Here is a 23,447-nt window from a genome sequence, read left to right on the forward strand (position 1 = left end):
ATTCTATTTTTATTGTGCATTTCTGTGATCACAGGTGTGTGTTTATTGAGTCTGGATTAATCAGAAGGTGAGCAAACCTTGCTAATGTCTATCATCTTAACATTCTTCTGCCACTTTTTATCGCTCATTTTGATGTTTTGCTCCTTTTATATGACAATTTTACAAAAAGAAAAGTGCCAGAACAAAAAAAAAGCTTAAAAATTACACTTTTTGTACCTAACCCCCTATATGTCTTGCAGGGTTCTTTGCAGTGCCTCAATGGCAATAACACGCCATATTCAAGGCTGGACATCACTGCATCCCCTAAACTCAGAGCTTACGAATATTAGTGATTCCAGATGCATGCAGCAGGAAAAAATGGGAGGCAAGATGACAGTATCCCCCTGTGAAGGAACTGCAGAAGAGGTAAAAGACAATACTATATCTCCTACTTATAGTAGGTTGGTTATAGTGTGAGGAATCCACTGGTGCTGTCCTATCACTCAGAGTTAAACCATTTTATATATTACAATGCTAAACAAGAGTCCCCTAGCAGTCCATCATTCCCTCCAGGGCCGGCCTTAGGCATTTAGACGCCCTGTGCGAAAAATCTTCACAGCGCCCCCCCCGTCATCCATGTATGCTGTTATGTTTGTGTTGTCTGTGTATGTAATAGTACGTGTGATGACTGTGTGTGATATGTATGCTATGTGTGATATTTGTAATGGGTATATTAACAGTGTGTGATATGCGTGTATTGGTTGTATGTGACACACACACACACACACACACAGAGTCAGACGGCCATACACACACAGGAAGACATCCACACACGCACAAGCAGACAGTCATACACACACACACAGGCAGACAGTCATACACACACACACGCAGACAGTCATACACACAGACACACACAGGCAGACAGTCATACACACAGAGGCAGACAGTCATACACACAGAGGCAGTCATACACACAGAGGCAGTCATACACAGTCACACACACAGAGGCAGACAGTAATACACACAGACAAACACACAGAGGCATACAGTAATACACACAGACACACAGTGGCAGACAGTAATACACACAGACACACAGTGGCAGACAGTCATATACAGACACACGCAGACAGTCATACACACACACACGCAGACAGTCATACACACACACACACACAGACAAACACACAGGCAGATAGTCACACACACAGAGGCAGACAGTAATACACACAGACAAACACACAGAGGCAGACAGTAATACACACAGAGGCAGACAGTTATACACACACACACACGCAGACAGTCATACACACACACACACACACACACAGACACACACAGGCAGATAGTCATACACACAGAGGCAGACAGTCATACACACAGACACACACACAGAGGCAGACAGTCATACACACAGACACACAGAGGCAGACAGTCATACACACACACACACAGACAGTAACACACACACACACACACAGAGGCAGACAGTCATACACATAGGCAGAGAGTCACACTCACATGACAATCACACAGTTACCTGTGGAGTTAATTGTGGAGGCAGTGCAGCTCCTGGTGACTGGTGGGGAAGCAGGGACTCCTTCCTGCTTCCCCTGCAGCAGTTTTCCGGCGCTTTTAGCTCCGCCCCCGCCGCACGGTAAGCTCCGCCCCCGCTGCAAATTTAAAAAAAAAAAAAAAAAATTTTTTTTTTTTTAAATCGGCTGTGCGGCCGCACGGCGCCCCCTGCTCCATGGCGCCCTGTGCGGCCGCACAGCTCGCACACCCCTAAGGCCGGCCCTGATTCCCTCTGTCCTGCTTGGACCAATGAGGAAGCCTTAGCCTGAGCAACAGTGAGTGCCTGTGATTGTCTGAGAGTGTCAGCTAAACACTTTCAGCCTACCACAATGCCAATTGCTGGTATGAATTAGCAGATCTCTTATCTGCAGCTTTTGTAAGCCCTCCTTCAGAGTATCAGTCTGTGCCAGAGGATACTTCAAGCAGAATCTTCTCATTGAGGAGAGCCAAGAGTGCCCACTCTTTGTGGGAGAGCCAAGAGTGCACATGCACACATGATTGTAGTTTTTCCTAAGCTTTATATTACAACTCATTGAGTAGACGGCCACTAGAGGTGGAGTTAACCCTGCAGTGTAATTATTGCAGTTTATCAAAGACTGCAATAATTACAATTGCAGGGTTAAGGGACCTGGGACACTGCACCCAGATCACTTCAATAAGAATTACATGCATTACACCAAGGCTCGACAAATCCCAGGCACCAGGTCGCCACGGGGCCCAGGAATTTTTTTCTTGGCACCTAGGATATATGAGTCTGTTACCAGTGGCGTCTCTAGGGTTCATTTTCAGGGGCGGCACATGGTGGGCCATGGACAAAAGTAGGGGGGCACATTTAACCCCGCCCTTGCCACAGTTTGACCCCGCCCCTGCCGCATGTTAAGCCCCGCCCCCGACACAATGTGTTTTTTGTTTTTTTTGTTAATAATCCCTGGTGGAGAATTCATTATTTTCCACCAAGGACTATTAAAAAACAAACACATTTCCCTTGGTACAGTCCATACACACTCACATAGACTGCTGAGTCCTTACACACACAGAGACTGCTGAGTCCATGCACACACACTGCTGAGTCCATGCACACACACTGCTGAGTCCATACACACACACTGCTGAGTCCATACACACATACAGACTGCTGAGTCCATACACACACAGACTGCTGAATCCATACACACACACTGCTGAGTCCATACACACACAGACTGCTGAGTCCATACACACATACAGACTGCTGAGTCCATACACACACAGACTGCTGAATCCATACACACACACTGCTGAGTCCATACACACACAGACTGCTGAGTCCATACACACATACAGACTGCTGAGTCCATACACACACAGACTGCTGAATCCATACACACACACTGCTGAGTCCATACACACACAGACTGCTGAGTCCATACACACATACAGACTGCTGAGTCCATACACACACAGACTGCTGAGTCCATACACACATACAGACTGCTGAGTCCATACACACACACTGCTGAGTCCACACACACACAGACTGTTGAGTCCATACACACATACAGACTGGTGAGTCCATACACACAGACTGCTGAGTCCATACACACATACAGACTGCTGAGTCCATACACACACAGACTGCTGAATCCATACACACACACTGCTGAGTCCATACACACACAGACTGCTGAGTTCATACACACATACAGACTGCTGAGTCCATACACACACAGACTGCTGAATCCATACACACACACTGCTGAGTCCATACACACACAGACTGCTGAGTCCATACACACACAGACTGCTGAATCCATACACACACACTGCTGAGTCCATACACACACAGACTGCTGAGTCCATACACACACAGACTGCTGAGTCCATACACACATACAGACTGCTGAGTCCATACACACACACTGCTGAGTCCACACACACACAGACTGTTGAGTCCATACACACATACAGACTGGTGAGTCCATACACACAGACTGCTGAGTCCATACACACATACAGACTGCTGAGTCCATACACACACAGACAGACTGCTGAGTCCATACACACATACAGACTGCTGAGTCCATACACACATACAGACTGCTGAGTCCATACACACACACACACACACACACACACAGACACACACACACACAAGTTTCCTCACTAGCAGACAGACAGACACAGACACACACACACACACACACACACACACCTGAGCACATTAAGCCTACCTGTCACTGGAGGCTGTTGCTGGGGGTCAGACAGCCATCTTCTGGCCTTTCCAGCAGCAGCATGGTCTGCTGCTTAATGCAGGGGCAGGGCTTAGGTGCGGGAGGCAGGGCTTCATTTGGGGCAGGGCCTGTGCCGGGGAAGCTGCTGAAAACACCCAGCGTTCCAGCCCCTCTGTCCTGCATTCCCTCGGGCTGTGACAGACTGTTACAGTCCGAGGGAATAGAATCTAAGCACATGGCCAGCAAGTTGCTGGCATTTGGAGGGGCACATGGGGGGACACAGCATGATGTAGGGGTGCCATGGCCCCCTCTGGCCCCCCCCAGCGACGCCACTGCCTGTTACCTCCGAGGCGGGCGGCAAGCTGGGGGATTGTGGAGGCGGGCGGCTGGCTGTCCGTATTGTTGCCAGACGGAGAGCGAGTGATCTCCCTGATATGAATATAACAGGGTGACTCACTAAAGTGAGACTTTGAAGTGAATTCAAAGTAAATTTTAAATTTAAGGCCAAAGTTGCTAGACTGGAAGCATAGGTGACTACTTTTATCTTACATTTTAAATTCACTTTGAATGCTCCCTTTAGTGAATAACCCTGTAAGATTTTAAAAAGACTCAGGTTTGTCAGGGTCATCCTTTTACGCATTTCTTTTTCTGTGGATGATCCAAAAGCGGGAAAAATTAAATGTGAAAATGACAATCAGATTTTGCCTATTAATAATATCTATTTTCTGTGACAGGGAAATTTCTGCAATCTAGGTTTTGATCCGATATCAGAGGTGTTACAAATAGAAGCTCGTCCAGACAGAAATGACATGCTGGAATCCTGCCAAGTCAGCTCTGGTAAGTCTGATGCTGACCACCAGGGTAGCTGTTGTTAGGGTAACATACGATACTATTCTAAATCCCTCTGGAATTTATGATCTTGAAAGTAGTGTATATAAAGGAATGCAGTTAACTAGTTATGTTACTTGCATGCCTTACTTTCTTACCTACTTCCAATCTATCGGTAACATTTTTATTGTATCATGTTATTAATATTAGGGTGCCCCCTCACTATTATCAGTCTGAGAGTAGTAGGGACTTGAGAAAACACCTTGCCGCCATGGAGTGGTTGGAGGGATCAGGGACAGTTATGGGCTTTGGAGTCTGGGCCTCCCCTAGGACCAAGTCTTTCTACAAGTTTATGGGCAAAACAGACTGGTCATCTCCAGGGCCCAATTAGTATTGTCCTTCACCCTGCAGCACATAGGATGAAATAATGGATCCCATTTTATTAATATTTAATGACAATGTGTATTAATAAAGAGAGCTGATCCGCGCTGTGTGTTAGCTGATCAGTTATTTTAATGTATGTATAGGGAGTTAGCAGTTGTTAAAGGAACACTATAGAGTCAGGAATATAAATGTGTATTCCTAACCCTATAGTGTTAAAAATGCAGTTTAAGAACCGCAGAGCCGAGAGGTCGCAGAAAAGAGCTGCTCCTGCACCTCGGGACAGAAACCTCGGGTTATACGCCTAAAATTTACCGCAAATTCTACAACCGAGTATCCAGCAGAAAGGCGAGACCGGGGGCTACCTACCGACACCAAATATGTGGCATACCAAGCAGGAACCCTCGAAGTACTCCTCAAGGCCTGCCTGCATGGCCGGCACAGGGGAGACGGCCGCTCCCCTGATGCCTCCAACAGAGATAAGCATGATTACGGGCCCTAACCCCCCCCCCCTATGGACCGGTGGGGGTAATCCCGGTCCCAGGAGGACCACCCCTGAAGCTGTGGCAGCAACCCCAACGGGACCGACCTATACACAAAATGGCGGAGACTACACCCGAGCCAACAGGCCCAACAAAGGAGACTGACATCCTAGCCCGGCTGGACGCCACATTTAAAGCGTTTTGGGACAAACTAGCAGACCGGCTGAGCACAAGTAAGGCTAGAGATTCAGACCCACCTGAGGCAGCGCCATACCGCTCCCGACCGAAGCGCACACCCAGCCAAGCCAAGCGCGCCAAAAAAATATGGCGGCGGAGAAGAAGCTCTCTCCTGCAGGCAGGGACACACACGGGGCGGCGCCCGACAGCGATTACCGCACGGCACAAAATACAGCAAGCCGCACTCAAGCAGGTAAAAAAAGGGCCGCTAACCAAGAGAGCTGTGAAGAGCCTGCACTCACACCCGAGAGGGGCCCACACCACGCCTGCAACTATACCGGGGAAAGAGATGGTCCGTCCACACCTCAGCAAACAGGCAGCAAAGCACATGAAGCACACAGACCTGGTGGTCGGATCGGGTGAGTCCCAAAGGCGGATGAAAAGCTCAGATCCTCCACCGGTGACTACTCATCACATACCGCGAAGACCTCCTTCCAAGCCGGCAAAGCTACCAGCGGGTAAAATCCCAACATGGCGGCGGATCAAGTACCGCCACCCACCCAAACACAAAGTGGCGCTGCGGATGCCACACAGGGGACTACAAGCGAGGTCACACCCGCAGCCGGAGAGGGGGAAAGGGATCCCAAAAGCGACCAACAAATCAACTTACCTGAAGAAAGATCCACGCCCGTCACAGACAGCAGGAACCGCGGGAACAGCGATGATACCCTCCAGTGAGGCCAAGGACAAGCGGGACGCCGGGCACAAAGCACACCTAGCATTGCTACAAAGATGCACCCATGGGCCCACGAGAGCCCCGGGGGACGAAAGGGACTTACCAAGCCGAGGTGTCGGCTGACAGTGCCGCATACCCTCGAGCAAGGACTTGCAGTCATAACCCAGCCTACTGGTATCAAGACACACAATGTTGTTAAAAAATTTCACACTTATTGGTTTGATTTGTTTGTTTTTTATTCATGTTTTGATGACTACTAGCTATCTGCCTTTACTTTTAATCATTAGATAGGAAGTAGCTCAGAATTGTTACCTGATCTGCCATCACTAACCCATGCCAAATGGTGACACCTTCCATGCAAATATAATGATCTAGCTAGCATATAAGTGTTTAACGCCTTGACTAGCTAAACAATTCCTGCTCAAAGTTGAACAACTATGTTTTTTTTTTTTTTCCTGTTAATCATATTACAAAAAGTGCAAGTTCTTCCTGAAATCACTTAGGGTCTGCTAGCCTGGTACAGTCGATGTTGACAGAACTTAATATTGTGAAATGTGCACATTTATCTTTGCTATGAAAGACTCATTGACTTAGACTAGCATGCTATGTAGCACTATACGTGAGTTGAATGGCATCTAACATGGCAGCATGTCACTTACTCTTTAAGTACCCTCGCAACTCTGCCACCTTTAACCCAGATCTACTGTTTGAACAACTGTTTAATCAACCTACTAACATACTTTCCTAACGATATTAAACATGCTTTTGGTACACGGCAAATTAACACTATTAAACAAAAAATGAGGCATCATTACTCAGGAAATGTAATTGACCATAGCTATCGATGTACGGACCCTTTATTGTAAACCGTTATTGCATTCCCCTTTCTTTATTTCTGTACCCCATCTAAAATGCTTCAATAAAAGAAAGATTGACAAAAAAAAAAAAAAAAATGCAGTTTAACCCCCTGGTTAAAACATACCTTTATTCCAGCGCCTCACGGGTCCGCTGGTGCTGATCCCACTCCCGATCAGCCTCCTTGGCTGACATCTTTAGAATTGACAATCTCAACCAATCACAATGTTTTCCCATAGGAAAGCATTTGATTGATGATCTCAGCCATTTAATTGGTTAAGATCGTCAATTCTGATGATCTCAGCCAAGGAGGTGGGGTGAGGGGTGGAGCCAAACGCCACCCTGTCCAATCAGTATCTCCTCATAGAGATGCATTGAATAAATGCATCTCTATGGGGAAAGTTCAGCATCTCCATACAGACCATTCGTATATCATTAAAGAGACTATCCCTTTAAAATAATATAGATTACACTATACATATTCTAGAATATTTCAGAAAAAAATGTGATGTTTTATCACTCCGCACTAAATGAATCTGAAAATTTAGAAGTCAGATGCCACGAAGTGGGGAGTGGACATCGCAGCTGGAGGCAACTTGAGGGTTAAACTGGAACCTCAGAAGGCCTCCTTGCACCATAACAACTTAATTTAGATGAAGTTGTTTCAGTCCCTGGAGTGTCTCTTTAAAGCTTATTTCCTATGTTGTGGTAAATATCAGCTGTAAACTGTTTTTGTTACCAACAGCCAGTAAATATTTGTGACTACAAAATACCGACTTTTATGGTGTGATTTATAGGTTTGGACGCACAATTTAGTTTAATTTATATTGCTTTTCAAAATACTTTATTTGCACAGGAAGGTTGATGTACATGTCTGAAATATGTATACTATGTGTATTAAAATGTGATTTATAATATGAAAGGTGCATATCTGTATGGTGGTGTTGTGGGTCAAGGTTGTTACCTTAAATTTTAAGGTAAATTTTTTTGAATGACACATGCACTTTACTTATATAAACAACCAATTTACCAACTGTTAACTAAACCGATTGTAGCAAGTGGCAGCTTGTCTGTAAAACTTACAACATTGAAAACATTTCGTCACATGTTCAGTCTCATATTTGACTTATTTTCCTGGACCTCAGCAGACCTCTCTGCAGCATCAGTGATCCCTCTGTACACTTGCACCACATCATTAAAGACCTCATCTTAGGAGATCTTCACAGTGGTAATATTGCGTCTTCACCTTTACCCCTTGCCTAATGGTTCATCTGCTGCTTCACATTTCTCCTGTAGCCATGAAGCCAGTGCTTGATGTTTTGGTGTGTGACTTATTATCAATAAGGCACTATAAGCACAATGTACTTCCTCCCACAGTCGTGTGTGCACACTGGTTCTAAGATTAGAGTTTTCCAACTGTGATACTCTCTCCAGATATTCCAACAAAAACAGTGAATATCAACATACTGAAAATGCTTTTATCCAACCAACGGCACAACCTCCTGTGTCTCTGCCTCCAAGACTAGTCAGAAGTGAATTTGTACCATCCATTTATGTGAGCTAGCATTTTGTGGCTGCAAATATTCACGGATTGTTGGTAATACAAACAAATAAAATAAACTCCTCTTTTCAGAATTGGTCATAAATACAGCTTGCAGACTGCCTATTTGGTTAAAGGACCACTATAGTGCCAGGAAAACATACACGCTTTCCTAGCTCTATAGGGTCCTTGGGTCCCCCTCACTTTCAGGGGCTCCTCCCGCCAGGCTCTAGGGTGAGTAAGGGTTTAATCCCTTACCTTTTTTCCAGCGCCGGGCTCCCTCGGCGCTGGGGACTCTCCTCCTTTCCCGTCATCGTCCGCATGCGCGGCATGAGCCGCGCGCACATTCAGCCAGTCCACAGGAAAGCATTCTCAATGCTTTCCTATGGAAGCTGGCGTCTTCTCACTGTGAAAATCACAGTGAGAAGCGCGGAAGTGCCTCTAGCGGCTGTCAATGAGACAGCCACTAGAGGCTGGATTAACCCATTTGTAAACATAGCACTTTCTCTGAAACTGCTATGCTTACAGCTGAAAGGGTTAATCCTAGATGGACCTGGCACCCAGACCACTTCATTAAGCTGAAGTGGTCTGGGTGCCTATAGTGGTCCTTTAAGAATTTTTGGCACCCAATGCATGTATTTCTAGTTAATCAAAAAGAGATCTCAACCTTTAAAAACCTGTATGTAGCGGAGCTCTTATATGCCGACTGGATTTCTCCGCTGCAATTCCCTCTTAGCTGGAAGAGAGCCTTTCAGTGTTAAAGCCTCTTTCCCCAGACATCAGCCAACACATAATGCTGGGAAGAATAACAACTTTTATTTAGCACAGCGCAGCCATTTATACACAAACCCTCCAGCATGTGGTCTCCATTCAGTTTATAGCTGATCCTGCCCTGGCACCTCTGTGCCTAGAAGAGGAAGACATCCGCTGCTTAAACTAATTATCTCCCGGACACAGAGAGACCAACACAAAAACAACCCCCAAAACACAACAAAACAAGCCCGAAATCCCACATATTATATATCCCCAGATAGGACTGATCTGAGCGCTCATTCTGGGAAAATAGTGCCTGGATCTATGGGGAATTGCCGAAACACCACAGTTATAAAGTTTTGTCTGACCGCTATGAAAGTCCTGGTCGATATTAGTTCCAGATGGTGGCCGCATTCTGCTGGTCATTTAACCAGAGCCCTGGCTCTCAGATAGCAATTATTCCCAGTGATAAACTGTATATCCCTTCCAAACAGTGCTCTCCTAGCCCATTAAAAAAGGGGGCAAAACAGCTAGGCAATGTGATCGGGCAAGGCCAGTGATTGTGGCTGAGCCAGAGTTCCAGAGGAAACATAGTCAGGTCCCGCTAAAGGTGTTAGAATGCTCAGGCTCCCTGTAGCGGGTAACAGGCAAGATGGAGAGGAGCATTGGTTGGAAACACATGAAGAGAAGGGGATGGGAATTGAAGAGCCAAGGGAAATTATATAGTCTTTTAGTTTTTGTAGTCGGTATCTGCCACTCTGTATTTCCATCTGACGAACCTAGAAATATTACCTTATTTGTTCAGAATTTGCCAGGTAGGAGAAACATGATACCTTAGCCATATTATAGTAGCTTTTTGAAGTAAACTCTAACTCTAATCTAGGTACTATTACATGTCAATTAGTCTCCCTACAGAGTGAAAGTTTTCTTCTATGGAGAAATCGACCTAGTCGTATCACTGTCGTCATTATCATCATCTCTGTCCTGCTGCTGGTCCTGATTTTAAGCCTGACGCTTGGAATCCTTCTCTCCAGTGAGTGTCTAAGAGAGAGTATTATATTTTACAGTTTATTAACATTGGACTACAAAGTTAAGCTAAGGTCACAAGACCTTAATGCTAACATCAGACAAAACAACTCCAGAAAGCTTCAGGTTAGCTAATGATTATGTAAAAGTTAGTCTTGTTTTATTGGTTTATTGGTGAAGTCCAGAATAATTGCAAGTGAACTTACTGTAGACAAGTCTAATATGCCTTATTAAACACCTTATGAAAACACCTATATGACTACAGAGCTTTTTACAAGATTGTTCAGTTGATATGAAAAAAAATGAACCACAAATAATGCTGATGTACATGGTTTCATTGGTTATATTGTCTATGGCTACTCAATGTTTATTCTTTGAACAGAAAGAAAAATAGACGTGAGTGCTATTTCCATTTCCGTAGCAAATGATAGCAATACTTCAGTACGAGATACCAGCATTTCAAGATTTACAGAAATAGTGCTTTCCAGTAAGTGATATCCTAAAATAATGGTTTTCCTATTACATACTTTGAGTGCGGTTGAAGAACAATGTTCAATCAAAACGCTGCTTTGGATATGGATCCAATTACCACTAGCAGTAATAAAATATGTATACCCGTGGCTCCTAAATGTAAATGCAGAATTATAGGACAGTTTACAATGATTACATCAAGACACTCATCCTTAAATTGTTTACCAACATTTTAGGTGCAAAGTCAACAAATTATACACAGTAGAGGAGTGGAATACATTTTTATTATCGTTAATAGGTATCACTCAATGAGCAAACCATTTGGAATCCCATTTCAAATTACGGTAATTTATAGATGGTACCTACAAACGTTTTAACATGCATCTTAGCGAAAATAATAAATGCTGGAGAATCTGCGTCTTCTATTCATGTCCCAAAACTAAAACTTGTTGGCTGAAAATTCTCTAATTAATCAATATATCAGAATTCGATTATACTAGGCCATCTTCTCATATCAGCTAATTCCATCATCTCTCGTCATTAGAAGTCACCCACTGGGGGGGCAGAGCTAGCAACTCAACACGAACGGACGCAATTTCTAACAGCTCCCACAACCGTCAGACAAAATCCACAAAATATCACGAAATCCTGAACCCATCCAGCCACAACACTAACCCCAACGGCTGCAGCTCACCGTACTGCATCCATCGATGCCGTTCTTTCAGCCACAGAAGCTGCAAAAATGGAGAATCAAGACCGGGGCCTACCACGCACCATCGAGCCTGGACCTTGAGGAAATCCTGTGCGGACACCTGGCGAAACACACCAGCCAGATACACCCACATCCCACTGACCCACCGGATCATACTCCGGCAATGGGACGCCGCTCTCAGAGGCAGCAAGGTACTGAGGACAGGGATATAGGGGTCATGTTCCAGAAGCCCAACCATCCCCCGCCGGCACCCGCGGCAGCACCGCCGGAACGCAACCAGGCGTCTCTCCACACATGGCAGAGCCCAGATCACCCGGGTAGCTCCCACAATACCCAACCTAGTGAGGCACCCAGGGCAACGGGACAGAAGCCTGAAACACAAAGGCAATTCACCACCCAGACAGAGCCGGCACTACCAGTAGGCCCAGAGGCTCGGGAGGGACCCAAAGGGAGGCCCCCAACGCCCCTGCAAACCCAACCGTATACAGCTCAGCCAACAGAACCCACTATGATACCAGCGACAAAGCAGGACATAGCGGACCTACTTCATGAAATGCGGCAGCTGCATGCAGCGGATCTGGACCTGCTCAAAACGGAGATAACGGCGGTCCGGCACGCACACAGGCCTCAGAAGGAGACATAATAGAATTAAAGCAAGAAGTTCAAGGCCTAAAAGACGTCCTGCAACTGCTGCAAAACTCCCAGGCCATACCAGGCAGAAGACCGCCACAGACGGTCAAACATTAAGATAAGGGGCATACCCGACACTATTGGCTCCACGGAACTCCCCCACTACATGAGACGGCTCACTGCCTCCATCATGCCACACACTCAAACAAAGAAAATCACCTTTGAAGGCTTATTTCGTATACCCAAGCCGAGGCAAGCACCACAGGGGGCACCGCAAGACGTCATCGCCCGATGCCACTCAACCGCGGATAAAATTCAAATAATGACCGCGGTCAGGGGTAAAACCCCGCTAAACTTCGAGGGGGCCCAACTCACTTTCTACCAAGATGTCACCCACACTACACTCTTATGGCGCAGATCACTGGGCCCGGTGACCAACCACCTACGCACCTTGGGCATTGAATACCGGTGGGCACTACCACGCACTCTGCTAATCAATAAAGATGGGACCACTAAGAGACTGTCCACGCTGCAAGACGCTACTTCATACCTCCTCAACCTGGGGATTCCCATACCGAATCCGGAGGCAGCAACCCCAACGAGCTCACACTCCTGGGACCCAGAGAGATCAGTACCCTTTACTCCGAGAGACAATGAACATACAATGGCCCCAACCTGACAAAACAGGCCAACACAAAGAAGCATACCATATAGAAAATCCAGGACTCTGAGCCGCAGCCACACCAACTGATGGCCCCCGCTCTGTTTTATTAAGTTTTATTATGTTTAGTTTTGATAGTTTTATCCTTAAGTGCTTTACAACGTACATTAACCTATCCCATACTGGCACTTCCGCGCCATGATAGGCCTTGCTCCTTAACCGGCACATGGACTACCCCACGTACCCAACACACACATACCGGACAAGAGACATGCCTCAGTCACACCTTCCCCGCCCTCACAACCCAACGACAATAAATGGAACACGAGACTACGCCCCCACCCCCCCCCCTCATTACTACCTCCCAAGGGTAGATGGCCCACACATTAGACACTGCATAAGGCCCAAGAGACCCCTACAGGTCCACACAGACAGGCACCGAGACGGCCCTCTCACACGGTCAAGCAGACACGACCAGACTACCCACAATCACGCACGCATACCCCACGCACAGGGGACCGAAGCAACCTCCGAGACGCACCTTACCTCCCCCACAGGGGGACACAAAGAGACAGGGGAACTACAAACAGGCACCCCACTGCACTAGACACCCCAACTCAATAACCGAGCATGAACATCGACGGACGACACAAAGCGGACCCGTAACACATGCTTGAGAGACAATAACAGGCACGACCAAAACCAAAAACAAACTAACAACAGCTTGACGCCTAATCTACAGACAACACACAAAAACCGCTCACGACTATGGACTAAACAATTAGCTCACAAAATCAAAAGCAAATATAATAACGTACTGACAGAACACATAGAGGCCTATAACCAGGGGCTTAATCCCTTATAGCCTCAACGGGTTAAATGGCGTGCTACTCATTACTCTCTGCAGTTCACGGCGACTACCCCTCATCTTCGTGAGACGTTACATGCTACACAATAGTCGAGACCTGCAGCACACGAGTTATATCATCTTGTTTACCTTAATCTTTTTTTTTTTTTTTTTAATTCTTTATTTTTGTTTGTGCATGTGAAAACAGATTACATGAATTCTTGCAGTGCCACAACAGCGACTGCAGGCGGATTTTGAACATCAAGGTGCCATGGCATGCAGTTAAAACAGCACAATTTTTTTGTTATTGTTCATGCTAAAGTAACCCGTTATATAAGACAAGTATGTTAATGCATAGAGAGATGACAGTGCTAGACAAAGAATTACAGACACTCTAATGCCCTGCCAAGACATCATCAACATGAACTATTGCAAAATACGTGTTTGAACTAAAAGCTGGCCCATCAATCGAGTTATAGGGCAATTATAGCGTAATCGCTTCAGGTTACATGCTCTATGCACTCCTACAGAGACTAACGTAGTGCAGGTTACAGATACGTAGACAGGCGAGTTATTATATCTAATGCAATGAGACGATGGGATCAGCAAGCTTATAACAGTGAATATAAATTTTAGCTTAAATAAGTAAGTGTGGGCTTTCAAGATTATTACACGATTGAACTTCAATATTACCACTGCAGAACAGGTAGGCGGGCGGGCACCGGGGCTGGACGCATTCTTGTATTATAAGGTATGAACATTAGACATAGTAATATAATAGCATGGCTACAGTGAATGTTAGAGCGCCTTTTGAGTGGCAAGAGGTAAATAGGAAGCTACTGTCTCTTAGGTAGCTGATGTTGTAACGTAGCTTCTCTCATTTATTCAGTGTCCTGTGGTGTTGTGAGAGTCTCTATGCTGGCATATGTGACTCCTTCCCCTCGGACACTGATCTATCGCCATGGCTGTTCAGCTTCACAGGTGCACATTTTCATTTCGCGCCTTCTGCACTCTGCCCCACCTAGGGAAAACCATTGCGTGCTGGGGGTCTCTCACTCACCCAGACCGCGGTGATTATTCTGCGGTTGTCTTTTACTTGAAGCCCTCCGGCTGGGCAGATGATGTAACCGCGGTTCAAAGGGGCTACATGGTGCAGGAGCAGATGCTGTTGAGCTATCAGCCGCCGCCATTTTGTGAGACAATTCGGGTGTTCCATGCGCCTCAGCCCCCGCCCGTCTCAGGCACTCCCCAGTGGGGACCGGGATGACCCCCCCGGTCCAAAGGGGGGGGAAACAGGGCCGGCAAGCAATTCTCGCTGTCAGTCTGTGGCAGCAGGAGAGGGAGACGCAGCAGCGGACGTCCACCACGCTCCCCTCCCGGGTAGGCCGCAGCCCTCGAAGCTCCGTGCCCCCTTCAGATGACCAGAACTCCCGATCTCGGGGTCTGCCGCCGCTCCCACAGCCATGGGTGTCTTGGAGACTCGATTTGTGTGCGAAATTCCCTAGTAAGTAGCTTAAAAGGCCCGGTTTCTCCGGAGCCTCTCCTGCATGCGACCGGTTAGCATGGCGGTCCGGCCCCGTCCCCGTTTACCTTAATCTTTTAATAAAAATGTGCAGAAACCGAAATGTCATGCAAATGTATTACTATGCCAAAAATGTACTACTATGCCAAAACTATGCCGACTAATGATGTTGTGGCAATGTAAGTTGTACTACTATTACCTGCACAACAAAAATAAATAAAAAAAAAATAAAAAAAAAGAAGTCACCCACTGTACCAACTGTGGGTGAAGTGGGTTATCTCTCGTTTTTGAAAATAAAAGGTGTGAATTGGCTTTTCGTGATCCATCTACTTTCACATCTATATTGCAGCATGAATAGTCAATGTGGGAAGATGATGTGAAAGATAATTTCAGAGTTTAACCATGTTCCCACCAGACTGAATACATATTGTGCTTCCTGATTTATTTTTTTAGTACCATGTTGTAATTAATTACTTGACAGTTTTTTTTATTTCTGTACATAGTTTATTTATTTAATATACAAATATTTATAATATTTATGTGCATTTTATTTGATTGCTTGCTTAGTATTGACAATGGTTTATAAGTCATTATATATATGCCAATGTTGTAAGATATATTATATTATTTTAAAACCTTAATAAAAATATTTGATGCAAAGTCAAGAATTTCTAGTAAATTTTGTTTTTACCCTTTGATTTTCAAAGATTGTGGTGGCTACCTGAATGACTCTCAAGGATCATTTAGTTCTCCAAATTATCCCCATCTGTATCCACCCAACTCTCACTGCACTTGGGTGCTGGAGGCCCAGGAAGGTCACGTGATTCAAATGAAGATAGTGGTTTTAGATATAGAGGGATATGGCAGCTGCCTCATTGATTGGTTGGAACTAACAGATGGGAATACTACAAGCAGGTAACACATTAAAAAAGATACTAACATGGCTAAAGATACAAGATGTGTGTCATAGTTCACTAAAACAACTGCAGGCTACTATCGATTTTGAAGGAAGTAGCGGGAGTCAATCAGTTCATTTTTTATTGCTTATTTTTTGTGTTTATTGTTAACCTTTTTACTAATGTATTGTCTCTAAAATCCATGGCAGGTTATGCGGCTCTGTTGCACCTACAACGTTTATTTCTATTTCCCACTGGCTACAACTAAATTTTGTATCTGATAACAGTATAAATGCCCAGGGCTTCCTGGCTACATATCGGATGATTGAACCGAGCCAAGGTACATTTCTCTCAGCTTGTGATTAGAATAATTTGTTGAATACACTTTAATGCAGCATAAATAATAAGTGATCTTGTACAGGGAGCTGTTCGTGGGATGAGTTTCTGTGTGATGGACGCCGCTGTGTTCTGCTTCCTGCGCTGTGTGATGGAATACCAGACTGTGCAGACCAGATGGATGAAACCAACTGCAGCCAAATACAGTGGGGTACCACGGGGAGGGACATGTAGGCTTAAGGGTTAAATCAAAGATAAGAATAAGGATTATGTACTGCAAAATAATGCATATGATGCTTGGCGAATACCTACCTATTTATGGCAGATCTGACTACCAACAGGTGTCAGCCAAGCATACGTAGGGAGCTGCGATTGCCCAGATGTAATTTTGTTATGGATCGCTGATTACAAGACTTGACTATATACAAGAGAAAAAAAACTAGATCCAAGCAAGTATGTCTGTGAGTGTGGTCTGATTTGTAGAGAAAGACATATCTCTTGTGTTCGCAGATTGTGGTGGTTCCCTAAACAGCCTACAAGGATCAATTTCTTCACCCAATTACCCTGAGAAATACCCTGGAAAGATTGTATGTCGGTGGCATCTCAGTGTGCCAGATGAGTTTGTCATTCGACTCCAGTTCCATGATTTCAGCCTGGAGATGGAAAGGGGCTGTACATTTGACTACGTGGAGATTCATGACAGTACTAGTCTTGGAACTGCAAGTATGATGGGCAGGTTAGCAAACCCATTCTCATATACAGAAGTGCTTAGTATCTGGAGGTGATACTGGAGATCATAATCTTCACTTATTTCCCAACAAAGGGGATTGCAAACAAACTACTAGTTACCTGCTAACATTACTGCAGTTAGTGAAGTTTTTGTCTCATAACTGGCACTGAGCGTGATATTGTTGAGGTTCCGAGACTCTATACACCCCCTCTGTAGGATGCTTCATCTCCTTTTATTATCTTCTTTTTTCCCTAGGTTCTGTGGTTCTCACCTCCCTCCCAACCTCACTTCTTCTGGTCCACATATGTACATAGTGTTTGTTTCAGATGAAGAAGAATCAGGCCTAGGATTTTTTGCCACATATGAAGCCTTTAATGCTACAGCAAGTAGGTTGAAAAGTTCTAAGGAACAGTAATTGGTATTTTACTGTGGGATACAAGCTAAAATACGCAGAGAAGAGTGGAGGTGGGGTGAACTGCCCCTTGGGCAATAAGCATGCAGGAGTTATGGGCTACAGACTCACATCACCATGCTTCTGCTGGTAAATTACTTTAAGATGTGTGTTAAGTAAACTATTTGCAAGGTACTGTAGGAGGGCAGGAACAGGACAAGTCAGAATTACCAGATCAGAATTGTATGTGTTAATGTGCAAACTTTTGAGTTAAGGCTGCTGGCATGCAACCTCCATTTATTTTTAAAGATATTGGAAGGGGTATGACAGTGAATTGGATTGGTTGAAAACAGGATAATTAGTTTGTGCTTACCAGTATCTTTGCTGTAGATCAGAAATACTAGATAGAGTATTTGCCCTTCAGTTTATTTTTTAACTAATGTCATTATGGTGTACATTTCTGTTCAAATTGACATCTATGCCTTAGCGAGATAGATTCAGAAGATAGTTGCAGTGGTTGTAGTTGGACAGGGAATAAGATTTTTTTAAACACATATAACACATCCTTTTTACTTCAATTTTAGATTTATTGGTTTTTTTTGTTTTTTAACGACTTTTGCTTTTCTTTTTATTAATAGTCTATTGATTTAAGAAGGGCTCTATGGTTTAAAAGCAATGGCAAAAACATAATATATTCCTAAACAATACATGGAGAGATTATTGTTTACACATAGCTGAGCCAACAAGACCCTTGTTAATGATTAGCTTGTCAATAAAAAATTAATGAATATTAGAAACAAGCTCAAGAAAAGAAAAGCCCGCTAAAAGTTTGGAAAACAATCTAAAGTGTGTACTGACCACCCTTTAGATAAGCCCATGGAGGGTCCACCAGAAGCAAATATGAGTGATAAGAGTAGTGAGAAAGAATTGGAAAACAGGAAACAATAAAGAAGCCCCAGATTGTGAAGCACAGGATACAAGTAATACTATACCGTACGGTGCGTAAATTGAGTGACCATGATTACATAAACAACTGACCACTTCCAATTCATTTAGGGCAAGAACAATTATTATTTGTTCAAAATAATCATATAAAACCACAGAACAATTTAATGTAATTAGTATCTGACACAAAATCTAGCCAGGCTAATTTTGGTATACCTCCAATGACAATTTATTTATTTGTTTATTGCATCTACAAGTTGTTGCATATTTTTGATTTTTACTACTTTGCCATTAGAGATGTTTTATATCACTTTACTTTTTCCTAGTTCAATGTGACAACACAGAGTTGAGATGTGATGGCGGTCAGTGTTTGTCCTTGCAATTGGTCTGCGATGGGTGGATTGACTGTCCAGATGGGAGAGATGAGCTGGATTGTCCAGATAGAGAGGACACAGAGCCAGGTTTGGTTGCTGACACACAGAGACGTGATGTAACAATATTTCTCTGACATTAATCTAATATACTTCTAGTTTTGTATTTGACCTTCAAATGTTTCAACACTGATTAGGAATGAGTTTGATTTTGTTATTCACTATTCCAGTGACACCATGCCAGCCCCTTCGGGTTCCTCTTTGTAAGGGTTTGTCTTACACCCTCACTGTGTTTCCCAATCTTTGGATGTCACTTCATGAGCAACCGGCAGCAAGTGAACTGCTCAAAGGATACAAGGTATGAAGTGTATCCACTACATTGAATAATGTATTCTTTTAGTGGTTGATACAATAAATGTGACCATCGGAATTGTAAATTACAAGCGCTAATTGTGTATTTAGTACTGAACAGTGTGAGTACATGAGAGATAGTAAGCACTGAAGATTGTTAAAGGGACACTATAGGCATCATTATCAATTCATCTCATTGAAGGGTTTATGGTGCCTGGAGGTTAACATTTTTGACTGGTTTATCACTAAATGAGGGTGCTTATAGCCCTTCCCTGCTCTTCTGCTCAGACTAATCCACATTAGTCTGAGCAATGATGGTCAGCAGTGATTGGCTGACAGTATCAGCTGAGTGCTTGCAGCCTATCACAGTTGGTCATCCTTTGTTTGGCAGAGGCAGAGTGTAACCCTGCTTTAGTGTAATTCCACCTTAGCCATATCTTCATTTGAGGACCCAGCTGTGGTTGTTAAAGGGATACTATAGTCACCAAAACAGCTTTAGCTTAAGTTTTGGTGCATAGATAATGCCCCTGCAGTCTAACTGCCCAATTATCTGCCATTTAGGAGTTAAATCACTTTGTTTATGCAGCCCTAGTCATACGTTCCTCCACGTGACTTACACAGCCTTCCTATACACTTCCTGCAGAGAGTCATCTAATGTTTATACTTCCTTTATTGCAAATCCTGTTTATTGTATTATTTCCTGTCTCCTGCACTTTTAATAGCTTGCTAGACCTTGCACAAGCCTAATGTGTGTGATTAAAGTTCAATTTACAGAGCAGGAGATAAAAACGTTTAAACGTTTAAAGTAAGTAACATGATTGAAACGGAAAGCATTTTTTTTCATGCAGTCTGTGTCAGTCACGGCCATGAGAGATGTGACTAGGGTTGCATGGACAGACACAAAAGTAATGTAACTCCTAAATGGCAGAGAATTGAGCAGTAAGACTGCGGGGACATGATCTATTCATCCAAGAAGGTTTATTAAAGGAACACTATAGGGTCAGGAACACAAACATTTATTCCCGACCGTATAGTGTTAAAAGCACATGTAGGGCCCCTGGCCTCCCCTTAAATAAGTAAAAAAAAAAATGTTTCCAGCGGTATGCGGGTCCACTTGAGCTGGCCCTGCACCTGATCCACCTCCATGGCTGACATCACCAGAATTTATTCCCATAGGAAAGCATTGGATTGGTTGAGATTATCAATTCTGATGATTTTATTCAAGGAGGTGGGGCAGGGACTGGGTCCAAATGCCATCCTAACCAATCAGCATCTCTATGGGGATCGTTCAGCGTCTACATGCATGCATTCAGAGCATGGAGACGCTGAACGGCATTGCCAAGGAAGGATCGTTTAGTGGCTGTCAGAGGAGTGGCCACTAGAGGTATTCCTAGGCACTACAGTAAACTCTGCCTTTTTTCTGAAAAGGCAGTGTGATTGCATGCCTACAGGGACTGACTATACTCAACAGAACAACTACAATAAGGTGTAGTTGTTCTGGTGACTATAGTGTCTCTTTTTTTGAGTGTTTGAATGGTTTAACACCAAACCATGGAATGGCAGCAGGGTTATGGTGCTTAGTGTCCCTTTAATGCAAGCTGGTTTAAGTGGATATTATAGGCACCCACACCACTTCATCTAAATGAAGTTTTTTGATTGCCATGTCCCTGTCTGTTTGACTGTACGATCGGCAGTGTTTACATTGTGAGGTTAACATGCCTCTCCCTGACAGCTACTAGAGGCATTTCTGCCAAAGAGTCAAACAGATAGTTTTATAGAGGACAGTCTTCTACTGTTTCCCTGCGATGGTGATCTCAGCCAAGATGATCTCAAGAGGTAGAACGCAATCATGGAGACTGCTACGGCAAGGGATGAAAGGTAAGTAATACTCACCTTTCCATGGGGTGAGAGGATGGACCTAAATATGTGTCAGGACACTATACCGCTAGACATACATATTTTTCCTAACACTACAGTGTTCCTTTAAAATTCAAAAATAACATATTATTTGCATATACACTGATCAGCTACAACATTAATACCACCTGCCTATCATGTAGGTCCTCATGCTGTCAAAACAGAATTGATGCATTGAGGCATGGACTCCACACAACACCTCTGAATGTGTCCTGTGGTAACTGACACCAAAACATAAGCAACAGATCTCTTTAGGTCCGGCAATTTGCGAGGTGGGGCCTCCTTGTATCAAATTTGTTGTTCCAGCACATCCCACAGATGCTCAATTGAATTGAGATCTGCGGAGTTTTGAGGCAAAGGCAACATTTTGTACTCTTTGTCATATTACTCAAACCATTCCTGAATAATTTGTGCAGTGTAGCAGGGTGCACTACCCTGCTGAAAGAGATCACTGCCATCAGGGAACACGAGTGCCATAAAGGGGTGTACATGGTCTGCAACAATCTCTAGGTAGGTGGTATGTGTCAAAGTAACATTCAAATGAATGCCATGACCCAGCAGAGCATAACACTATCTCCGCCAATCTGCCTTCTTACCATAGTACATCCTGTTGCCATCTCCCCCAGGTAAACAACACACACACCTGGCCATCCACCTAATCTAAAAGAAAACATGCTTCATCAGACCAGTTAACCTTCTTCTATTGCTCCATGGACTATTTCTGATGCTCACAACTCCATTAAAGGTGTTTCCAGTGGTAGACTGGTTTAATCATGGGCACTCTGACCTCTCTGAACTCCCCTATGCAGCCCCCATACACAGCAAATTGTGATGCACTGTGTGTTTTGACATCTTTCTATTATGGCCAGCATTAAGTGTTTTCAGCAATTTGAGCCTTCACTCCCCACGTGCATCAATTAGCCTTGGGCGCCTATGACCCTGATGTTGATTCACCAGTTGTCCTTCCTTGCACCACTTTATTCAGGTACTAACCACCCAATACTTTGAGCACCCCACAAGACTTGCTGTTTTGGAGATGCTCTGACCCAGACTTCTAGCCATCACTATTTGGCTCTTATCAAATCACTCAGATCTTTTCGCGTGCCCATTTTTACTGCTCCCAACACATGAAATTCAAGAACTGACTGTTCACCTCCTGCCTAGTATATTCCTCCTCTTAATAGGTGCCATTGTAGCGATATAATCAAAGTTATTCAATTCACCTGTCAGTGGTTTTAATATTGTGGCTGATCAGTACATAGTAAGTTTCCCAAGTATTCCCACTGCATTTGTGCACTGCTTGCATGAATATACTTGTTAATGTAAAGAAAATATGTATGAGATAGCTACGTTAATTAAGGTATTTTTATACTACTAAAACTTGTTCTAATCATTAATCTCATGTAACTCGGTAAAAGAATTTGAATAGATGATGTCATTCTTTTTGTACTGACAGACACTTCAGGAGCTTCCGTGTTTTCCAGCTCTGCGTCCATTGCTGTGTGCGCTACTGGTTCCTAGTTGCTCTCCCAATGGGGGTTCTTTGCAGCCATGCAGATCAGTTTGCCTAAATGCGGAGCACCACTGTCAGGACCAGATACATCAACTAGGATTACCCTGGTCTTTTAGCTGTGATCTGTACCCTACCCAAATGCAGCAGCCAGATTGTGTTGTCCCCTGAGATAATATTTCCTCTTCAAGTTTAACCTCCAGAGGTGACTGTGTAAAAACACCTCTGTGAAATGTTAATAATGTAAGAAACTGATCACATCAATATATGTCTATTAACTTTTATTTACAAATTAAAGAATTGGATTTTAGGTGGTTGGTTTCAATGTTTGCCATTTGTAAATAAATGCATTAATAAAAATACATAAAATCACGCGATATGAAACAGCCACTAGAGGTGTATTTAACCCTAGTTCAATGTAAACGTTGCTATTTCTACATAACAAACCAAAACGGCAATGTTTTACATTGAATAGTGTATATGACATTATAGTCAAATGACAGGACCACCGCACCCAGACCACTTCATTCAGACAAAGTACTCTGGTTGCCTTTTAGTAATCCTTTAAAAATGTTACTCTTCATTTTAATATTGTCAGGTAAAAAAGCTATT

General features: G+C 44.0%; 1 protein-coding gene across 1 annotated transcript in view; it reads left to right on the forward strand.

Moving 5' to 3' along the window:
• MFRP (membrane frizzled-related protein) overlaps nt 1–23,083 on the forward strand; it is a 35,144-nt gene extending 12,061 nt beyond the window's left edge. The window contains exons 2-13 of the mRNA XM_063435702.1: nt 240–405; nt 4,502–4,604; nt 10,424–10,552; nt 10,928–11,032; nt 16,096–16,303; nt 16,494–16,624; nt 16,706–16,831; nt 17,131–17,356; nt 17,606–17,736; nt 19,013–19,147; nt 19,288–19,415; nt 22,782–23,083. Of these exons, the coding sequence (XP_063291772.1) occupies nt 259–405; nt 4,502–4,604; nt 10,424–10,552; nt 10,928–11,032; nt 16,096–16,303; nt 16,494–16,624; nt 16,706–16,831; nt 17,131–17,356; nt 17,606–17,736; nt 19,013–19,147; nt 19,288–19,415; nt 22,782–23,006 (1,794 nt within the window). The 5' untranslated portion in view covers nt 240–258 and the 3' untranslated portion in view covers nt 23,007–23,083. The remainder of the gene's footprint in view (nt 1–239; nt 406–4,501; nt 4,605–10,423; nt 10,553–10,927; nt 11,033–16,095; nt 16,304–16,493; nt 16,625–16,705; nt 16,832–17,130; nt 17,357–17,605; nt 17,737–19,012; nt 19,148–19,287; nt 19,416–22,781) is intronic.
• The last annotated feature ends 364 nt before the right edge of the window (nt 23,084–23,447 follow it).

The sequence above is a fragment of the Pelobates fuscus genome, chromosome 11, assembly GCF_036172605.1.
Source record: "Pelobates fuscus isolate aPelFus1 chromosome 11, aPelFus1.pri, whole genome shotgun sequence".
Classification (NCBI taxonomy): Eukaryota; Metazoa; Chordata; class Amphibia; order Anura; family Pelobatidae; genus Pelobates; species Pelobates fuscus.